Source organism: Gouania willdenowi, assembly GCF_900634775.1.
Source record: "Gouania willdenowi chromosome 24 unlocalized genomic scaffold, fGouWil2.1 scaffold_320_arrow_ctg1, whole genome shotgun sequence".
NCBI lineage: Eukaryota > Metazoa > Chordata > Actinopteri > Blenniiformes > Gobiesocidae > Gouania > Gouania willdenowi.
In genome coordinates, this window is record NW_021144848.1 from 1,110,009 (window position 1) to 1,132,034 (window position 22,026).

The 22,026-nt window shown below is 38.2% G+C and overlaps 1 protein-coding gene across 3 annotated transcripts in view; it reads left to right on the forward strand.

Annotated features, from left to right (window-relative positions):
- vta1 (vesicle (multivesicular body) trafficking 1) overlaps window positions 1–22,026 on the forward strand; it is a 54,769-nt gene that overhangs the window by 19,922 nt on the left and 12,821 nt on the right. For 2 of the 3 annotated variants that reach the window (XM_028440477.1, XM_028440479.1), the window contains 4 exons: window positions 261–336; window positions 4,678–4,789; window positions 18,409–18,648; window positions 21,475–21,549. In XM_028440477.1, coding sequence (XP_028296278.1) covers window positions 261–336; window positions 4,678–4,789; window positions 18,409–18,648; window positions 21,475–21,549 — 503 coding nt within the window. The remainder of the gene's footprint in view (window positions 1–260; window positions 337–4,677; window positions 4,790–18,408; window positions 18,649–21,474; window positions 21,550–22,026) is intronic. The other variant, XM_028440478.1, reaches the window with a different exon arrangement.

Here is a 22,026-nt window from a genome sequence, read left to right on the forward strand (position 1 = left end):
ATTTTGTGCAAATGGATCTATACTGTGGTGTGATATGTATTTATGGCTCCAAAAAAAAAAAAAAGGTTGGGAATTACTGGTTTGGGTTTTTCAAAATAAAATAGCCAGAAATACATGAAACATTTATAATTTCCTCGCGGCTCGGTGGTTGACGTCTCCTTCTGTAATGGATTTAAACGGCGCTGAGAATCCAATGTCATGGTTTCTGTTGTCCTGCATGACTCCCTTTAAACAATCTCCCCCTCTTTTTACCTCCACAGGAACATGATCAAGTCCTTCTACACAGCCAGTTTACTGCTGGACGTCCTGTCAGTGTTTGGAGAGCTGTCGGAGGAGGTAAGGCGTCAACAAAGTGTCAAAAAAATGCAAATACAGCATACACGATATTATTTATATATATGTTTTTTTTTTCTTCAAAACTCTTTTTATTACACATTTTTGGCACTCAATTAACAAAGTTTTTCACATTTAGTACAGTAATTACTCTGCCTTAAGCTGTCCGCAAGTTAGCAAGTAAATGAAGGACTCTCACCCAGAAGGACTTCTATCCTCGGGGTTTGTGTGGCTTCAACAATTCGTGGTTTACTCGCTAACTTCAGCCAACAGAGCGTGTCAGTGTGAAGGTCCTGTAGGAGAGCTCTTCTTCTCTGCTTCATTGTTTACTATAAAACCGCAGAGTTGGAACTGTCACCCCCTGCGGTTACAGATTTTTTTTGCGGATTACAACTGTCTTTATCTTCTTTCGGTAAACAGAGGTTTACATTGACATCTTTAACTTTTCCTGATTATTTAGCAGCACAAATTAACGTTTTGACCGAAAAGCTACTAAATTATCTGAAAAGCTTCTAAATGATCTATAAATCAGGCTGAATGCTTCACTCCAATAGTAAACAATTGGATGTTTACAGGCAGTGGGGCCGTGTGACATCATCAATCATGTGATTTCAAGATGGAGGAACACAGGCTCTAGAACTGTAAAATAGTCTCATTTTTAAAAGTTAATAAAATGAATATGGTGCGATAATAATGTGTTTTGTTAGGCATAGATCTACTTATATCTCAAAGATTTTTTGAGATATAAAAAGGATGTAAAACAATGGAGGATCCCACTTTTCACTTGGATGAAAAGTTGTTCGATTGACGGATGGATTGATTGAATACTGAGATCCTGGTGTGTGCACTGACATCCTCCACCCACAGCAGCAGCAGCTTTGTGTTACGTCGCCCAAAGCCATCAAACCCCCATCAGCGTCTGGAGCAGTGCTGGTCACTGTGAGGAGTTCAGACAATGAGCCCACTGAGTGCCCGCTGCTCGGCCCAGGCTGCACTGATTGAGTTTCAGTCTGTAAAAAGGCTTTTTCAGCAGCTTCCCACCTGAGCTGAATGATTTGAGCAATCAGGCCATTCTGTGCAGTGAGGTCCAGGTCCATGTGAGGGATTGGATCCCATGTCTACGTTTGCCCAAAATCACTCAGGTGTCTTTGAGCAGGAAGCGTGAATCCTGTTTCCCTTGTCCTGCTGCTTGTCTCCGACTGTGAGGAAGGTGATGATGAAGACCTGCTCTCTGTTATGGTGCGAAGTCAGAATAATCATCACCTACATGTAATTTATATGATTGACTGCAGCTTTTTGACATTATTGAGAAGGGATCTATTACATCCACACTTTTATTGGCCTTTTATTGATCCGTAGAACGCTGAGGTGGAAATGGGATTCTTGCATTAGTCAGGAGTATCGCCAAAGTGAAAAGTAGGTACAAGAATTATTATTGCGAAGAAAAAAGGTCCGCACAACTGCATGTTTAGCTCCCAATTTCAGTTTTAATTTACACCACAAAACCGTGACGTTTCGGGCTGACCGCCCTTCATCAGTCATGTCTGATGAAGGGTTGGAGATCCACATACATCATACAACCAAATACAGCAGACAAAAATACACGGCAATACACATACATAAGCATAGCTTTACACTAGAGATGTAACGATTAATCGTAAGGCAGTTAAAAATCGATTCAAAGGTACCACGGTTCACATCGATGCTCTGAAAATTGAATCGCAGTACTTTTTTTAAACAGCAGAGGGCGCTATATATTAATCCTTCCAGAAGCGGACGTGGCGGGCGGAATCTGCTACTACTTTCTTTCTGGCCGCCATTTACTGTTAAACATGCTCATAAATGATTCTTTACCCCTTTAGCACTGAAAGAATATCTGTAATATTACGTGAATAGCTGTAAAAATCACGTTTTTCTATTAGCTCTGTCTGCTAGCTCAGCATCTCTTCTTCACTGGTGGAATATCTGCATGCCAACCTACCACTGGGTTACCAGCGCCCTCTGCTGGTCAAAACAAATATCTGACGTAAATACAGTAAAATGACTGTTTTTTTTTGTTTTTTTTAAAAAAGTCTAATTGTTAAGGCACAAAATACATTTTCAGTTGCACTTTTAAAAAGAAAAACAACTATTATGTAGTTTTGAATTGTTTACTATAGAACCAGAATTTAAATTAATCGGCTTCTTCATTTGTATTATTCCTTTATTTATTTCATTCAAGATTTATTTTTAGTTAAATTGCATTGTTTTGAATAGTTTATCAAGGGATTCTTTTGACAATGAAAAATAAAAGTAAAATAGTATAGTTTTTCCCCAAAAAAATAAAGGAATATTTTTCAGTCATCATTTGTCTACAGTCCCATTTTGTAAAATAAATCGTGAGAAAATCGTATCGTGAACCCTGTATCGTGAATTGAATCGTATCGGGAGTTGGGTGAATCATTACATCCCTACTTTACACACATATATACTGTACATATACGTAGCTATATAACACTCATCTATAGTTGTTTTTTTGTTTTTGTTTTGTTTTTTTCCTTCTTCTTCTTTTTCTTGACTGTGTTGAGGAAAAGAAAAGAAAAACGAGTATGTAAATAGAGCTGTTCTAAAGGAGCCTAAGGTGATTAGTGACCTCAGTGATCAGTGAGGCTTTAAAACATAAAGACCGCCGACCAACCTCTTTACGGATGGTTCAATACTGAGTGTCTCAATTGATAAGTTGAGGTAAATTGAACAAAAAAACATTCCAAATATGATGGTCAGATAAAATAGACTGGCTGTCTAGAAATGTCTAGAACATGGAGTTTTCTCAATGCTGGTAAATGTCATTGAAATCCGTGAAAATGATAAAGTTCACATTTAATTTGAAACGCCTTAATTGATAAACAATGTAACAGGTTGATTTGATCAGATCATTGATCAGATTATTGCAGTGTGACTGAGAATTGTCGCATTCTTCTGTCCGAGTCACAGTTAAAATCTCTCTCCTTGATCATCATCATCATCACTGTAAAGCGTGACAGAGTTAGATGATGGAGATATGAGTATATAACGCATCCACAGAGCGTCCTGCTTTAATACAGAGGGATGTTTACAGTGAAACAGAATTATTAACTTCCATAATATGCAGTTTTAAATATAAATAGTTTAAAGTGACCTGAGCTGAGCCTCATTAAAATATGTGTGGGAACAGTTTGTGTTCCATCCTCATCTGCATATGACAGCTTGTTTCACTCTGTAGTGGATCAAATTGTGACTTTACGTTGGACATCGTATGAAAATAGTTGAATCACTGTGACCAACGTGGACAGAAGTCTGCGTCTGTCAGAGTTTTAATTAATTGCGCAGTGCATATTGCAATATGTTTCACTTAATCGGGCAGCTGCACTTATTCCAAGTTCAGAAGTGTGTAAGAGGAAAATGACTTAAGCAGACGGGAGAATGCACGTAAAGACAGATTTTAATGGGAATGACCAGAGTACGTAACTGGGATGAAGGCGCGCAGCGACTGACTCAAGTACAAGGGGAGTGCAGCTTTGAACTTACGCACATGGGAGAATAGAGCCCTTAGTGAATTTAGATGGACATTAAATGTATTTTTATAAACTACATCTGCGTAGTATGAGTACAGTGCCGCAATCATGGCAATATGTTGAAAATTTAAATTTAAATGAAGAGATGAATTGAGAAAAAAGTGCGACTATGTTCAAGCACTTCATCACGGGCGTTTTAAGCAACAATAGTTGCGTTCAGTGTGAGCTCACCTTTACAGATTCAACTAGTGATATCTAGTAAAACTAAGTAATTAACTCTTTCTTAGTAGGCATTCTTGCATATACTGTACTTTTCCAGACGTTCCAGACAAATATTTTCATCGTAGCTAATGATGTAAACGGCAGTTTACAGATTAAAGAATATTGCTCACTGACTAGATAAAAGCAAATATCTTTAGGATGAGTTCAGAAGATTCTTGGATGACGGTAATCATTGACCGAAGACGCTGACCAATTTACTCAGGGTCATTGGGCTGTACAATGTCGGGAAGCTGAACCAGATTTGGCTCTATGCAGATTTCCTGTCATTTTTCTTTAGGTTGTCCTCCATATGTGAACCTAAAGTTGTCAGAAGTTTGTGGAGGAGCTTCTGGAATAATTATTTGTGATTCACAAACAGCCTGTTGCATTGACAGTACAAGGGAGTATTAAAAACTGCAATGAAATATCACATAAAATAGTCTAAAAATAATAAATAAATGAAAATGTGCTCTGAATGGATAATGGAACATTTCTATTTCTGCAAACTGTTAAATAATAGTATTTCCCTCTCTGTCGGTTTCGCTTCTAGAACATCCAACACAGGAAGTACGCCCGCTGGAAGGCCACCTACATCCACAACTGTCTGAAGAACGGAGAGACGCCTATGGCCGGACCACTCGCCATGGAGGACGACGGTTCAGGTGGGAATGCTCACCTCACTTCCTCCTGATCACATGATTAATGAACATTCAGGTGATTTTGTTCATATTGAAGCATTGTTTCATTCCATAAATGATAATATAAATAAGTATCAACTTTTCATTAATAGCCTATTTATTTAAATGTGAAAGACTTATTGTTTGCACTTATTTTTCTCTGCATTAACAAAAAGTCATGGAAAATAGCTCAAAATAAGCTTTAAAGTGTAACTACACCCTAAATAAAACCTTTCTGCTGAATACATATATGTATGATTAAGTATGAAGTAATGTAGTTTATTGATCCTAGTCCCACTCCTCACATTTTAGTAATTTAATGTTTTTAGTTGTAAAATGTCAGAGTGACTGCCCTCTATAGGTTGAACGCAGGCTATTGGCTGAGATTAGATTAGTGACATCACTGTCTGTCACTGTTGGCCCTGCCCCTCCTATAAAAGATGGGAGGAGGGACTAGTTTTCATCCTCCTCCCAGCCCTCAGTGAGCATTGATTGACAGCTCCATGTGGAACTGTGCAACGCTGTGGAGGTGGGGCTGCGGTGACTGGGCGTGTCTTAACTACTCGAGGATCCACGCCCATAATCAAGGCATTTTTTTTAAATTTCCCCCTAGTGGCAGGTCAGAGAAATCCTGGGGGTGGACTTACACTTTAAAACATATCTTTCTATATAAACATTATGGTCCTGTTTTATATTGTTTGTGTGAAAATTATTGTTTCTTTTTAAAGAAGAAACTAAATCAAGCAGAAATTGCAACGATATAAACGAGTTGGCAAAAAGACAGAAATGTCAACTCTGTCAAAATATCACATGGTGTGATACAATATCACAGACTTCACCTCCTAAAATGGGAATAGCTACAGGACACAAACGAAAAAGTCATTCGACATTTTTTTGGGACAGTATCACGCATTTACACGCAATTTTTCACAATAAAACAGGTGGTATAACAATAGTTGGCTCAATTAAGGTTTAATTATCCCCCACCACAAAGTGTGGAAGGAGTGTTACGGCAATTATTATATTAATCATCTTAATATCAAATGTGTGTTTATGTGTACGATTTTTAGTTGTTGTGATAGGTTTGAGCTCCATCTGACCGTCCGTCCGTCCGAGTTAAAGGGGACAGATTTTCTCAGAAAGCGTTTAAGATAGGATAACCAAATTTGGTGTGTGGCTTCAGGGTATCAATACCTTGGTGGAGTTTGAAAATGAGAAGTCCCGGAGGCCGCTGTTCAACTGGAGGGCTTCCAGCTGGGAAGACCCGGGACAGACCCAGGACCCGGGGATGTCCGGCAAGGCAAAAGGTGGTGGAGTCTGTTTCTATATCAACAACAGCTGGTGCTCTGATGTGACTGTGATATCCCAACATTGCTCTCCTGCTCTGGAATTTCTGTTCATTAACTGTAAACCTTTTTATTCATCGCGGGAGATAGCCTCATTCATCCTGGTTGCATGCTATTTACCGCCTGGGGCGGAAGTGCACGCCGCTCGGCGCACACTCGCAGAGCAGATTCTGAACTTAGAGCGGACTTTCCCAGAGTCTCTCGTCATTGTGCTCGGTGACTTTAAAAAAGGGAACCTCAGTCAGGAATTACCCAAGTACAGACAGTTTATTAAGTGCCCAACCAGAGAGGAAAAAACGCTGGATCACTGTTAAACCACCATAAGCAACGCGTTCAGGGCTTTCCCCCGCGCTGCACTCGGACTTTCAGATCACGTGATGGTCCACTTTATCCCCTCATACAGACAAAGACTGAAACTCGCTAAACCGGTAGTGAGCACATCAAAGATGTACACACCCGTCTTCAACAGCAATTCTCCTCAAACGACCCGGGAGTAGTGTGGAGGGGGCTTAAGGCCATCACGAACTATAAGCCCAAGGCTCCCGGGCTCTGAACGACCTGTCCCTCGCCCAGGGTCTGAATACACACTACTGCCGCCATGGGCGCCCATCAGCTCCTCACACTCCAGAGATCCCAGCCACCTCTGCCCCCCATCAATGACCTCATCAAAGGGCTCCACAGACCCTCCCTCCCCCCCTGCTCTCTCCATCCAAGAGGAGGAAGTGCGCCGGCAGTTCCTGAAACTGAAACTGCAGAAGGCCCCCGAGCTGGATGGTGTCTCCCCCTCCACCCTGAGACACTGCGCGGATCAGCTGGCTCCCGTCTTCACAGAAATCTTCAACACCTCCCTGGAGTCATGCCACGTGCCGTCCTGCTTCAAAACATCCACCATCATTCCTGTCACCAAAAAACCACGGATCACAGGACTTAATGACTACAGGCCGGTGGCGCTGACATCTATGGTCATGAAGTCTTTTGAACGCTTGGTCCTGCCCCACCCCAAGGACATCACCACCCCCCTCCTGGACCCGCTGCAGTTCGCCTACAGAGCCAACAGGTCTGTGGACGACGCAGTGAACCTGGCCCTTCACTTCATCCTGGAGCATCTGGACTCCTCAGAAACCTATGCCAGGATTCTGTTTGTGGACTTCAGCTCTGCCTTCAACACCATCCTCCCTGGACTGCTACGAGACAAGCTTCACCAGCTCAACGTGCCCGACTCTCTCTGCAGGTGGATCACTGACTTCCTGACGGACCGGATACAGCACGTGAGGCTGGAGAAGATCGTCTCGGACACTCGGACCACAAACACTGGAACTTCTCAGGGCTGTGTACTTCCCCCTGGCTCTTCTCCCTGTACACAAACTGCTGCACCTTCAGTCACCAGTCCGTAAAACTGATCAAGTTTGCGGATGACACCACCCTCATCGGGCTCATCTCGGATGGTGATGAGTCCGCCTACAGGAGAGAGGTGGACCGGCTGGCGTCCTGGTGCAGCCACAACAACCTGGAGCTGAATGCCCAGAAAACAGTTGAGATGATCGTGGACTTCAGGAAAGACACAGCCCCACCGTCCCCCCTTGCCCTGACAGACTCTTCCACCCCCATCTCCATCGTTGACTCCTTCCGTCATTTGAGGTCCTGGGCACCACCATCACCCAGGACCTCAAATGGGAGCCAACCATCAGCTCCCTCATTAAGAAGGCCCAGCAGAGGATGTTCTTCCTGTGGCAGCTGAGGAAACTTAAGGTGCCGACCAAGATGCTGGTGCAGTTGAACACGGCCATCATCGAGTCCATCCTCATGTCGTCTATCACCGTGTGGTACTCCGGCGCTACAGAACGGGACAGGAAACGACTGCAGCGCATTGTGCATGCTGCAGAGAGGGTGATTGGCTGTGAGCTCACATCTCTCCAGGACCTGTTCACCTCCAGGACCCGGAGGTGTGTGGGTCGGATCACAGCTGACCACTCTCACCTCGGTCATAGACTATTCACCCCTTTCCCCTCAGGCAGGAGGCTACGGTCTATCCAGACCCATACCTGCCGCCACTTGAACAGTTTTTTACTCTCTGCATCAGACTCATGAACAAAAAACAAGTCTCTGTAGCTTAGTCACAGACTCATGGATGTAATCTGCACTTGCACCGTGTGGTGTGTCCACACTTAGACCCGCTGCCATCACTTATCACTTAATCACTTTATATCACTTAATATCACTTTATACTCCTACACATCTGTAAATACAATCCCGCTGTTGTTCAATGTCAAATTGTTTTTGACTTACCATGTCACTTTTATTTTATCTTATTTATTTAATATTTTTTATTCATGCCCCTGTAGCCTCATAGTTTAAAGTTTTTTTAGCTTATTTTTATCTTAACTCTGTGTTCTATGTTCTATGTCGCACGTTTGCACCGAGAAAAATTCCTAGTTTGTGAACCTGTTCTCAAACCAGGGCAATAAAACTTATTTTGATTCTGATTCTGATATTTTTTTCCGGAGTTATTGCCCTTGTGCTGTTTTCTTTACTCTGTTTGAGGCATCTTCAAAGGGGACAGATTTTCTTAGAAACCGTTTAAGGTAGTTTGTAATTTTATATTCTGATGTGATGATATTTTCTTATGTATACATCTAACTTCTTAGATTTAGGACATTTAGGAAAAGGTTATAATGACAACCAATCTGACGGGGGATGTTGATGACTAGGAGTGTGACGATATCTCGATACGGCGATATATCGCAATATTTTCATTTATCCATATTCTCGTGCTAAATATCGATTTTTTTTTTTTTTTTTTTTTCCTTCCAAAACCTTTTCTGCTTTTTCACTAAAAAGTGCAGGTAGGTCTTCACAGAAATGTTTTCACTGTTAGTTGAAGGAACCAATATTTTGTTTACTGGTATATTGCACTATAATGACCAATATTGACCAATATTGACCAAAAACAGTTTTTACCACCTGAGAAAAATCTCTAAAGTGAGGAATCTATTATCAAAATCAGATCTGGAACTGGTCATATACGCATTTATATCATCATTCATTGACTATTTTAATTCTGTTTTTACTTGTTTTAATAAGTCAACCCTAAAAAGACTTCAGATCATACAAAACGCTGCTGCCAGACTTTTAACTGGTGCTCCCACAACATCCCACATCACCCCCATTCGTTCTACTCTGCACTGGCTTCCAGTTAAGTTTCGAATAGAATACAAAGTCTTAGTTCCTTCGTTCCGAGCGTTACATGGTCAGGCCCCTCAATATATATATATCACGGACTTGTTGTGCCCCTACACTTCAGGGCGAAGCCTTCGGTCTTTAGACCGACCCCAAAAACGAGGAGACCTGGTGTTCCAGGCTGTGGCCCACAGACTCTTTAATAACCTGCACCAGTCTCTCCTGGAGCTTAACTGTGTGGATACTTTTAAAAAACTGTTGAAGACTTTGCTTTTGACTAATGCTTTCAGTTAACTGGATTTTACATTTTTATTATCCATTTATATCATAGATTATCGTAGATTGATTTCTGACCAATATATCGATAATCGCAGTCTCGTCATATTGTGAGATAATCATTATCGTGAGCTTTGTATCGCGTATCGTATCGTGAGGTACCTAGAGGTTCCCACCCCTATTGATGACTGTCTTCTTGTTGAGCTAGAAAATGATCACCAATTTCTGTGCACTGCGTTGGATGTGCAAATGCATTCATGTTTTCATATTGGCTAAATATTTTGTTTCACTCATGACATTTAGATTTAGATTTAACATTTAGATTTAACAAACATGGACATGTTTAGCAGAAACAAAACACAACTGGATAAACCAATAAGCAGATAGATATCTGTTGTAATCATAGGAGGTTTTTTTATTTTTCGACTCGCTTGTTCCTGTTGTCAGGGTAGAAATAAATTGTAATGAAGTTCATTAATTTATAATGATTTTCTATAATTTTAGGTGTGTCCTCTTCTCTTTCTCCCCTGCCCTGTCCGTGTAAAGACCATTAAGGTCTGCTTCCTTTTCCTCGCTGTGGCTCCAGAGATGTTTGTGTTGGCCTTATCAGGTCTGAGGTGGCTGCAGGAAAGCCTCGTTAGAAACTTGTGGAGATTAGAGGGCGTATTAGACCTTTTACGGTTTCATCCACAGTGAGTCAGGAGGACAGAAGTTCACGTCGTCTCCTGGAAGATGTGTCAGCACGTATGCTCCATTGTGTTTGCTGTGAGAATGAGCTGATATTTACTTTGTTACTACACCTTCATTTCAACCCAGATCGACTGAAACCTTTGTTTCATTGAAAAGCCTTCGCCTCTGATGTCACCTCGACTATAAATGTAACCTTTAAGCAGAAAGAAAAGCCCAGGACAGCTTCAGAACGGCCACATAAAGCGTTTGTAAAGTTCAAATGTTTGACTGAGCAACCTCTGAAAGGTTTCCAATAAAGACTTTATTAGCGAATCAATATTATCACAGAAAATGATCACCGTTTCATTACTGTGCACTGAGTTAGACGTGCAGATGCATATTAGCTAAATATTTAGTTTCACCTGTGACATTTAGATTTTACATTTTGATTTTACATTTTGATTTAACATTTTGATTTAACATTTTGATTTAACATTTTGATTTAACATTTTGATTTAACATCTAGATGTAACATTTAGATTTTAAATTTTACATTTAGATTTAATATTTAGATTTTAAATTTTGCATTTAGATTTAACATTTAAGATTTAAAATTTAGATTTTAAATTTAGCCTTACATTTAACATTTAAAAATTAGATTTAACATTTAGATTTAGATAGATTTAAGGAGGAGGACAACACAGATGAGACTACACAAAAAAGGACTGTTCAACAACTCAAGAATGTTTGACCAGAGAGACATGTAAACCCATGTAAATTTGCGATGGTAAAACAGGGGACGGGACCCGGATAAGCAAACTGCTTCTCTCGTCTCCTTTTTCGGCATGTACAAAAAAAAAAAAAAAAAAAGTGAATGTAACCATGTCGGAAATAAACTGAATAAATAAATAATAAAATACATATTTAACATTTAGATTTAGATTTAATTATTAGCATTTAGATTTAAGTGTGTAGTTTTAACATTTAGATTAAAATTTAGATTTAGATCTAACATCTAGCATTACATTTAACATTTAAAAATTAAATTTAATATCTAGATTTACATTTACATTTAACATTTAGATTTAACAGTCAAAAAGTAACATACAACAATTCACATTTTAAAATGTGGTTTGTTGCAAAAAGTTTATTTTAGCACGCGCAACTTTATAATCGGCGCCCCATATTATGCATGTAGGACAGGTCACCACTCAGTACTCTACAAAAACTGGGATCAATTAATCCAGATTAATTTTCACTTTAGAGTTAGTTGTAAAGAAGAAATCCTCAAAGTTGTGTGAGTAGAGGCGAGTGTGTGTGTGTGTGTGTGTGTTTGCTCTGACGTGTGTGTGTGTGTTTTTGGTGACCTCAGTTCTGAGAAGAATTGACTTTCCGCCTCGTGGGGCTTTTCAGCATCTGGACTTGTTTTCAGATTGCACTGAGAGAGCGAGAAATTGCATCAAAGGCCCATGGGGAGGAGGAGGCGAGTGTGTCCAGATATGTATCAGCAACGCGCACACACGTCGCTCCACCCGCGGGGAAACTCTCACTGGTATTCTTCACTTTGTCGTGTTGATGAATTCCTCTTTGAAATAAAGGCCATCTGCACACACGCACGCACACGACTGTGACATCACCTCCAGGAGCTTTTTAGTCAGACGTGCATCATGGCTGGGTTCCCCCCCATGGCTCCCAATGTAAAGAACCTGCCTGTAAAATAAACAATATTAGTGACCAACTATTTTATGATTAATTACTCTTTTTATTAACGGCAGGTATTCATTTTTTATCTTGATACACTATAAATTTAAACAATTAATGATAAAAAATATTTGTTGGGATCCAAAGTTTCTGATTGTAAAACATCTATTATCCATTGTGTGACATTACGGGCGGCCGCCATATTTGATCACATGACTATTTAGTGAACCAATTAATAGTCTAATAATCTCTCTATTAACTTATTAATTACAATAGGACAACATACACTATTAATAATTAACTAATTAGAAAAAATAATGACAATATTGTCATTTACACTATTACTTGATTATTAACTAATATAATTACAATAGTGATAATTTCACTGTAATTAACCATTAACCAATAAATGTCAACTAAGGCTGATTGATTAACCTTAATCGCATCGATATTAAGGTTTTCACTACTGCGATAACGTAACCTCAGATTCTGGAGGTTTTTTCTTCCGTCTCCATCATTTGAGTGATATGTATATGTTTGACCAATCAGAATGGCTGAGAACCGCCTTCCTGGGCTGCTGGCCAATCAGAAATGGTTACAGGACACATGCTTGTATGCGCTGCAGCGAGTCTCTGAGTGCACTAACATCTACACTAGGGTCCTATAAAATTCATGTTAATGGAATCACGGAATCGAACAATGAAAACAGACTCTACTGTTGAACGTGGAAATGGACAGAATCAGGTTTAAACGCTGTCACCGTGAGGGAAAGGACGTTTTTTTAACATAGAAACTCTCATCCTGGCTTCAAACATCATCTAAACACCGTCTAACCTGGCAAAAAACTACACAAATCATCACTGACTCCTAAATACAGAGTAGACCAGTGCCCGCTTAACCTTGATGTGTCTGTAAAACCCCGTCCGTTTCTCGTGTAGCGCTGCTGTGCTCCGTGAAAACATGAGTCAGCTTTAATCAGCTCCACCTGCTCAGAGCGTTTAAACATCTAATCAGAGCTACAGAAGATCTGTGGATAAAGTTGTTCTGTTATTGTGGACGAGATCATCAATACCAGTGATTGTAGAGTCTGAAACATCGTAGATTAATGATTATCTTCTGATACCGTAAAATACTCTACCCCTAGTGGTGAAAAAAACTCTTCTTACTCCTGATGTGTCTTACACATTTTGTTTTGTTTAATCATTACAGTCATTAGGATCATACATCTTTATAAGACATGAATAATTAAAAATGAGCAGTCAGAATAATGTCATAATATCTACCTTTTAATTGTATCTTACTCATTATTTTAAATTACATTTTTTTTTTTTTGACATTCATTTTTGTTTTATTATAGTTTTCTTTTTTTATTGGTATTTATTTTGTTTCCTCACAGTACAACTTATATCTTCCTTTTAATTGTATCCTACTTTATTTTTGACATACATTTTTGTTTATTTATTGTTTTTTTTTATTTATTAGTATTTTGTTTCCTCACAGGAGTTGAAAGCTAATTTTTTCGGAAAAAATTGATTAATATTTCTAAAAAAACCGAATTTAAAAAAAAAGATGTGGAAAACAAAAAAAAAAACAAAAACAAAATACGTATATGTGCATTTAAATGTGTAAAATATTTTTTTTAAATTGAAAATCGAATTGAAATCACAATCTGTCGCAATTACGTTTTTTGTCAAAATCGTGCAGGCCTTATGTCAACTAATTTTAGCTAATAAACATGAACTCCTATACTTATAACAGTTTTTTATTATTTTGTTTTCATTAGTGTAATTATTTGCTATAGTTATATCAGCATTATTTACTCAATTACTTACCTAATTGTTTGGTATTAACTATGAATACAATTACAATATTAACAAAATAACAAATATTATAAATGAAAATATAGATTATTAATTTATAATAATAATTATTATTATTATTGTATTATTATTAATAATAACTTCTATGGTTATAAAGGTGGTAGTTACAATATTTTGAAATAAAAAGTGCTGTAATAATTAACTAATAAATGATAACTCCTAAATGTATAACAGTATAAAAATGTAGTTATTAATAGTGTAATTATGTCCTATACTTATTTTAGCATAACTTACACCTACATGTTATATATTAACTATTTTAAAAATACCCTACTAATCATTAATAATGATATGTAATCTTTAATGATAGTTTTCCAAATTACACTATGACTAATAAACAATAAATATAATAGTAATTATTGTTTATTATCAACTCATAATTATAATAGTGGTAAATGAATTCCGATATTTATCAATTATTACCTGTTGCCTATTGATAATGACAATAACAACACTTTTGATTAATAACTTCTTATTACAAAAGGGTTAATTACACTAATAATTATTCATTGTTCATTCTTAAAATTAACTTTTAACTATGAATAAATATTGATTACCTATGATAGCAATAGTGTTAATTACAGTTATTGATTAACTGTCATTTATTAACCATTACCAACTATACCGATTTATTATTAGACAAATGAGGTGAGCCATAGGTGTGCAGTTAGCCATGAGCCGTTAGCCGTTAGCCATGTCCAGGGTTCAGAGTTCGTACCAAACACATGTTGAATCTCTTCTTCTTACATCTATAACTCATGTTCCTCCTGATTGGTCAAAGCCTCCATCCTGTGACTTTTAACCACGTGACGACGGTTTGTTTTTGCTGCTCCTACGTGTGATGTCATCCCGCGGGGTCATAATCTAAACTTTACAACCACGGTGAGAGGGGAGTTGAACCAGATGTTGATCCTCCTCTCCACAAGTTTACCTCCAGAAAACCAAACACCAGCTTGTCATCTGCTATGCAGTCAGTCAGGAACGTCAACTAGCGTAAAGCTAAAGTATAACAGGTTTTACTTTGTGTAATTACACAAAGTAAAACAAGGTAGATTTCATGCTATTGTTTGGCTCATTATTGAATACATGTGAATGAGTCAGATTAATGTGGTTAATTCTGTTTGGAAATTTAGATTCAATTTTAAAAAAAAATATTTGGCGTCATTTCCTGTCCCATCACAAAATACAGAATTAACGGACTATATCCTCTGATGCATTTACATGCAGAGAGAGGGAAATTCCATTTATTGCTAAAAGTTCTTGCTACGAAATCTTGTGATATAACGTACTTTACTTCCTGATTTTTAAATGGTTATATGACAGACTAAACATGTTTAGAGAGACACATTTCCACAATATTTTTTTCACATAAAACAGTTGAATAAAGAAGGAAAAACTCTCAGTGCCCCCCCCCATCACAACAAAATTGGTAAAAAAAAAGAAAAAACTAATAAAAATTTGGACTGTTCAAATCTCATCAAAAATAGCATAAAATGTGTAATCACAGTTACACTGATTACACATTTTACTGAGAACAGTTATAAATGTCTTTCATGCTCAACATTCAGCCCCCCCAGGAGGTGCACCCCCTAGATTGGGAACCACTGCATTAGAGGCAATGAGTCAAATGTGGTTAGTAGATCAAGCGCAACGTGTGTTTGCACACACAAACCTTTTTGAAATCAGGCTCTCATGGTGCGTTCACACCCAACGTCTCTTCAGTGAATCTGGTGACTAGATTACATTTAAAATCAATGTAAATGACGCGACGTCAAGCGACCTTCCTTCAAGTGACTCAATCGCGCTATCTGAGCTGCTGAAAGTTTCTCAAAGTTGAAAATTTTTAACTTTTCAAGCTACTTTGAGTGAGACTCTGTCACGACATTCAATTGGCAATGAGTTTCTCCCTACGTCACCCCCCCAGTCTCACGTCACTGTGGTAGATGAAGCAAGTAAAAAGTTTGACTATGTTCAAGCAACCCATCACGGCTGATTTAAGCAACTATAATTGCTGAAGTTGCGTTCAGTTTGAATGCACTTTGGAATAAAATTATTTTAGTTCCAGTCTCTTTTTCGTCATCGGAATGACATTTTTAGTCTCTTTTCAGATGGAAATATGAATTAATTGCATTCGACTCATTTTAGTTTATGAGATTATTTATTCATTATTTCATGAGATTTTCATCAAATCTCATATAAAATTATAATCACATATCTGAGAACAGTCATAAAGCTCTTTATTAAACTGTTTGGAGCAGTAAATCTATTGCTGGTGTTATTGTGGTTAGTAGATCAAGAGCAAAGTGTGTTTGCACGCACACACCTTTATGAAATCAGGCTCTCATCATGCGTTCACACCCAAAATTGATGTTAATGACGCGATGTCAAGCGACCTCCCTTCGAGCGACGCAATCTGAGCTGCTGAAAGTTGCTGAAAGTTGCAAATTTTGAACTTTTCAAGCTACTTCGAGAGAGACTGTCTCGACATTCATTGGCATGAGTTTTCTCCCTACGTCACTCCCCCAGTCTCACGTCACTGAGGTAGATGAAGCAAGTAAAAGGTTTGACTATGTTCAAGCGACTCATCACGGTTGATTTAAGCAACTATAATTGCTGAAGTTGCGTTCGGTTTGAATGCACTTTTAGACTTTGGAATAAAATTATTTTAGTCTTTTTTTGTCTCTTTTCAGTTGGAAATGGATTGCATTCGACTATTTTTAGCTTATGAGATTTTTTATTTATTATTCATAAGATTTTCATTAAATCTCATAGAAAATTATAATCACATATCTGAGAACATTCATAAAGCTCTTTATTAATAAAGTGCAAAGAAAAAATTATTTTCTATTTACCATGATTGACATAACATCCCGCCCCCTCTTAGGGGGTGTGCCTCCAAGTTTGGAGGCAGTAAATCTATTGCTTGTGTATTTTGTGTATTTGACAGAAAAAACTTTGGTTTACTCACACAAACCTTTATGAAATCAGGCTTTTAGACTTGGGTATAAAATCATTTTAGTTTCAGTTTCTCATCATAGGAAATGATATTTTTAAATTCTCTTTTCAGTCAGAATATAAATTGATTCCATTCATCTCTATTTTTAGCTGGCGGTGGCATGCCTTATCTATCCTGATTGGCTCTCTTATCATGTCCCGCCTCTTACCTCTAAATTAGCCACTGATTAAACACATTTAATTCAGATTATTCATGATCTTCAAGAGCGTTTTTGATCAAAACTCATCAAATAAATAACATCCTATGAAGAGGATTTTTCTGTAGTTTTTACTGAAAGTGTGGTTCATATTTTCGTCGTTCTGCCTCTCGCCGACAAAAATGTAATGACATTTAATTGTAAAAATGAGTTCTGTAGTGTTTGTACAACAGCAGTCATGTCGGCTCTGAGAGCCTGTAACCACCGTCTGTTATTCTGCTGTGACTTTGGAGAAACCGACATGGAAAAAGGAGCTTCTGCTCACTTAGCTGTCCCTGAATAAACAGAGCGCAACCACTTAATGGAAGAGTAAGTCTCTGAGCCGGAGTGTGGGGTTTCTCTCATCAAATCTCACCAGATCCAGTGTGAGGCTCCAGGTTTAAATGCATTTTTAATGGAATCTTTGGTTACATCAATAATAAAGTATTGAATGATACAACATGCCTGCGTGTAGTATAAATGCCATAAGATCACTGATATCTACAGTACGATATTCAACATTTCACCAATTCCCAATGCAGAGTGCTAATGCTAATTTGAATGTTAACGCTAGGCTAATGCTAATGTTAATGCTAGGTTAATATTAATGTTAAAGCTAGGCTAATGCTAGCCTAATGTTAATGTTAATGTTAATGTTAAAGCTAGGCTAATGCTAATCTTAATGCTAGGTTAATGTTAAAGCCACGCTACTATTAATGTAAATGCTAGGCTAATGCAAGGTTAATGTTGATGTTAATACTAGGTTATTGCTAATGCCAATGTTAATGTTAGGTTAATGATAATGCTAGGTTAATATTAGGCTATTGCTAATGCTATGCTAATACCAGGTTATTGCTAATGTTAATGCTAGGCTAATATCAATGTTAGGCTATTGTTAATACTATGTTATTGTTAATGTTAATGCCAGGTTATTGTTATTGTCAATGTTAATGTTAGGCTAATGTCAATGTTAATGCTAGGCTAATGTTAATGTTAGGCTATTGCTAATGCCAGGTTAATATTTTTGCTAGGTTAATGCTAGACTAATGTTAATGCTAGGCTAATGACAGGTTAATGTTAATGCTAGGTTAATGCTAGGCTAATGTTAATGTTAATGCTAGGTTATTGCTTATGCCGATGTTAATGTTAGGCTAATGTTAATGTTAGGGTATTGCTATGTAACATCGCAGGATTTTGTACTAAGATTTTAAGCGAGATTTGACCATTTCATTGTTATGAAAAAATGTGTGTAAATGCGTGCTATTTTTGATATTTAATGTTTTTAATATGTGATTGAAACTGCTTTTGAATCAGTTTGAAGATACAGCTTCAAAGTTCTGTTGTTATGGGGTTTTTTTCACCAGACGAGTTTGGAGCAGAAGGTTTTTCAGCCGAGGGTCCGTCTCACGGAGGATCCTTCAGAGGCCCTCCTTCCTCGCAGAACTTTAACCACCAGGACCCGGGGTTCGGTTCGTCTTCGGGAATAGGCTTCACTCCCGCCCCAGGACCGTCCGGACCCCCGCCCAGCAACTACAACAACATTAACATCCCACCCGGAGCCTTCGCACCGGCCAACACTCCAGCAGATGTGGCGCCCCCCTCAGGTAGGACGCGGAGACTCACGTTGTGTACTTTTCCAGAACCACATTTACAAATACATGAAAGCAACAGTCGTTAATGCACCATTAGATTACATGTCTGTTACGTCAAAAAATGTCAGTCAGAGGAAAAAAATCCCTTTGTGACATTTATTTTCTTTCAGAGAAAATTTTTGTCAAAATTATGTTTCAACAAAAATGGATATTAAGCCAAAATTGTTTGTCAGGGTGAATTTTTTTTACCGCAAAAATTTGTGTTCAGCAAAAAAGCCTGTTAAGACAAATGTCTGTCACAGGAAAAAAATTATTTCAGAAAAAATTGTCCTTTATGACAGGAATGTCTATGTGTCACTGCAAAAATTACTGTTACGATAAAGATGTCTGTTACGTTACATCAGAAATACAGTATGTTTTGATAAAAATGTCCTGAAGAACCAGTTACTCACTTAAAAAGCCTTTTTTCATCCTAAAAATAGTTTCTAATTGAGATTTTAGTTGTATTTCAACAGAAAGTTACATCTTTTCTGAGGAAAAGTTGATGATTTTTGATAGAAATTAGCTTTTTTCACGTTCTGAGTGTGACGTTGAGTCAGTTTGTGGACTTTAAGAGAATAAAAGTCTTACCGTTGACGGGTCATTTACACTGAGATGTTTTTAACTTGTGTGAATATTTTCTGTACCTTCTTCATGCTAATTTGATCTGCACTGCTTTTTATCACGACCACCGAGAGTCTCCCAAACACACTGTGTGCGTTTATTTACGCCTGCAGAAGTTCAGCCCTTCAGGACGTAAATATGGAGACACTTCAGGCTCTCCAATCCACAGAGAGAATTATAAAGCCCTCAGTGATAATTGCTCCGCTGTGTGTCTCCAGTTTGAGGAAAATAAAGCCCTGTGTTTCTCTTTTTTGGCTTCTCCTGCAAAGAAACACAAAGCGCTATACAGAAAGCATGTGTGTGTGTACGCCTCACACACACACTCACACAAACCTCAAATCATTGAGGGTGATTATAGATTACACAAGCCTACCCACACAGGGTTGGCACACTGACGCTTTCCCACACACACACACGAGCGCGCTCTTGTTTTGGTCTGGCACAGGAGGAAGTGATTCAGCGGCTCCAGCTTGGGTTCGACCTCGCAGCTCGCCTTTTATAAATCAGTGATAGCTCACTTTGTTCCACTGTTACACACACGTTCAGCTACTAAACACATTCAAATGTTTCTCAGGCTTCTCCCAACACACGACGCCCACATTTTGACATGAGTTGTTTTAAATCAGCAAAGCTGTGGCCCCCAAATCGAATTAAGCTACAGTTAATATGTTGCAGTTACTTAGAATTCAATCATTCTGTTTAGTTTTATACACAAACTCTACAAAATAATTAAAAACTAGACACAAGCTGTTTATATTATCATTAGTTAAATACTGAAAAATTAGTAAATCTCCTTCAGAATAAAAGCACTTTTAAATATTTTGTCCTACCCACTGAAAATGGTCCGTGACCCACCAGTTGTGAATCTCTGTTTTAAATTTCTGGAGGGAATGCTGGCAGCGAATCGCCGACTCTGTGAATACGTAAACACGTGAGATTCGTTATGATATTAATTCATTGGATGATAAACGGACAGCACTCTGATCAGTTACACTTTATTACAGCACACACGTGTTTCTGTTCAAGTAGACCTATTTATCACACACTGGGATGAGAGCACATAGTTTCACTGTAGTATGTTCCTGCTAATGCGGTCAGCCTCACTAGCGTATGAATGAATGAATGAATGAATGAATTAATTAATTAATTAATGACTTCACCCGTCCGCGGGGACACAGCCTTCATCAGCTGATTGTAGATCAGTTCATCAGATATAAATCTATATGTTTCCTAAAGGATGTCATCGGTTAATGAAAGGATTGCATCGATGTCTAAATATTCTCTCTCCTGTTAGCGTCAGATCAGATCCACACAGAGACGTGTTCACACATCACCTTTTATTGGACAGCTCGCTTTCTAGAGAACTGATTGGTCAGGAGGCGGGACTTTAGCACTTGCTAAGATCCTAGCCAGAACAAAACCTGGTGCCGACCAGGTTAGTCATTCAGCCTAAGTTACCATGGTGATTTAGCTCTGTAAGATGTAGCTTCGTAGGACAGCACACCCGGAAGTTAGCGTGATTAGAGTTAATCTAGATTAGTAGTGTAGGCCCCAAAAGTACACAAAACAAAGACAAAACTAGTTCATTTAAATTGAGGAAGCAACGTATATGATGGAGCGACTTATCTGTGACTATCATAAATTGTCAACAAAAACACCCAAATTACCAACTAAAACACACAAATTCTCACCCAAAAACACCCAAATTACCAACCAAAACACACAAATTACCAACTGAAACACCCAAATTACCAACTAAAACACACAAATTACCTACAAAAACACCCAAATTACCAACCAAAACACACAAATTACCAACCAAAACACTGAAATTATCAAGAAAACACACAAATTATCAACAGAAACACACACATTAACAACAAAAAACAAAACTAGTTAATTTAAATTGAGAAAGTGACTTATATGATGGAGGGACCTATCTGTGGCAGTGTTGTCTGGTTGAAATCCCTTTGGTGTGAAAGTCCCAGACATGCCCTGATTGGCTGAGTTAAATGATGATTGGCATGTCCTTCATCCAATAGCGTACCTCACAGAAAAAGAGGCTAAAAAAGTGTTAACCAGCGTCACATTACAGACTTTTTGTATTTTTTTTGTGTAGTTTTCCATTTTCTTCTAATCCGTGTTGTGTTTTGGGTTTTTTTTTTTGCACCGCAGAGCCTTCAAAACCTGTGCCTATGCCTCGAGGCGCTCCCACAGTGGACCCATCACTGCTCAACGCCCAACCGCAGGGTGAGCACACACGCACATGCACACACTGAGTCAGATTTTATTATGTACGACCTAAACGACTCAAAGCCTCCCACTTTTATCTGAGAACACATAAAAATTAAGCTTCAGGAATCAGGAACGATCAATCTCCGACTTTGTCCTCCTCTAACTCAAACATGAAGCTTTTATTTCCCCTGCTGATGGTTTTATCAAACACAGATCACCTCAACAACTTAAAGTGAGTGCAAAAGACAAGGATGTCTTTATTATGCTAGAATAAAGTGAACTTCAACTGTGAGTCCTGTCCAAACGTCCTGTGCAACAGCAGAGGTTCAGTCTCCTATTTATATATATATATATATATATATACTGCTTTTATTTATTGTAGCATATTCTTCTGTGTATTATTCATGCTGATATTGCATCGGATCAATACTCAAGGTAGTGAATGGTAAATGGACTTGATTTATATAATAGATATTCACAATATCAGCTGAT